Raw genomic sequence first — 1,286 nt, forward strand, 5'->3', positions numbered from 1 at the left:
CGACCCCCGTGAGTGCCACGGTGCTGCCTGCGGCAGGTCCCCGAGGTGTCCGCATGGGCTGTCCCCCCCAGGAGACCCTCCCCAGGGCTGCCTGGTGGGGGGGATCTGGCGCAGTTGGGGACACCGGTAACATCCCTTGGGGACCCTTGAAGTTCTCTCTTGCACAACCCGCTCCCCCCTGGGCAGTCCTGCTTGCGAAACAGGCTTTGTGCAGGCAGGAGTTCAGCCAGGAGAAACCAGCTCCCTCCTTGCACGGCTTCTCCGAGCTGCCCGGGCATGCCTGGCCTCCCTTCCTCCCCCTGCCCCCCCAAAAATACCTTCCAGCCAGCGTAAAGCCTCACACGTCTCCCTCCCCTGCGTCTCCAGCCCCGTACCTTCGTGCTGCCTGGCCGGAGCCGGCGCCGAGGCAGGAGATCCCCCCTGCAGCCGTGGAGCTCGTCCTTTCTCCTGCTGCTTCTCCGCTGGCACATGGAGCGAGGCTCCCCGGGGTCTTGCTCTGCCCGCGGGAGCAAGGCTTGTCCTGGGGCTCGGGCTCCTTTTTGGGGGAGCACACAGAGGGATGGAGGGTGGCAGAGACCATGTCCCCTTGGAGGCTCTTGGAGCCACCGGGAATGCCCCGCGTGCGGCGATGGCACTGGCAGCCTGTGGCAAAGTCCTCGTGCTGCGGCTCGGGGCGACACGAAGAACCTACACAGCACCGGCTCTTCCTCACGGCACGGGGCGGCGGGGTGCTGGGGCTGCGGCAAGACGGGCCCTTAAAAGGGGAGAGCCGGAGCACGCGGCAGACACGGGGGAAGGCTCGTCAGACAGCCTCCCCCTTCCTGCCCGCCTCTCTCCTCGCCCCATGGCGTGACCCCGCGCCGACCACAAACCTCCGGCTCGCAGCCGCACGTCTGACGTGACGATTAGAAGCAAAAGCTGTGGGGTGGGCAGGACTGGCGTGCTTTGTGGTCCTGGCTGGCTCCCGGTACCTCGGCACGCTGCCGTCGGTGTCTATGCCATGCTCCCAGTACGTCTGCATGCCACCATCAATACCTGTGCCATGCTTTTAGTACCTCCACATGCCACCATTGGTGTCCATCCCATGGTCCCGGTGCCTCGGCACACCGCTGTTGGTGCCCGTGCAGCACTCCCGGTGCCTCGGCACACCGCCATCGGTGCCCACGCAGCACTCCCAGTACCTCGGCACACCGCTGTCGGTGCCCGCGCAGCACTCCCGGTACCTCGGCACACTGCCGCCGATGCCCACGCAGCACTCCCGGTGCCTCCGCACACGGGTCGCAAGA

The 1,286-nt window shown here is 67.1% G+C and overlaps 1 protein-coding gene across 1 annotated transcript in view; it reads right to left on the minus strand.

The window, feature by feature from the left end:
* Window positions 1–1,021, minus strand: part of LOC104290007 (GTPase IMAP family member 1-like) — a 6,551-nt gene extending 5,530 nt beyond the window's left edge. Inside the window, exons 1-2 of the mRNA XM_009889053.1 lie at window positions 972–1,021; window positions 578–737 (exon numbers count right to left, since the gene is read on the minus strand). Of these exons, the coding sequence (XP_009887355.1) occupies window positions 578–737; window positions 972–1,021 (210 nt within the window). The remainder of the gene's footprint in view (window positions 1–577; window positions 738–971) is intronic.
* Between the last annotated feature and the right edge of the window lie 265 nt (window positions 1,022–1,286).

Source organism: Charadrius vociferus, unplaced genomic scaffold, assembly GCF_000708025.1.
Source record: "Charadrius vociferus isolate BGI_N301 unplaced genomic scaffold, ASM70802v2 scaffold1317, whole genome shotgun sequence".
Lineage (NCBI taxonomy): Eukaryota > Metazoa > Chordata > Aves > Charadriiformes > Charadriidae > Charadrius > Charadrius vociferus.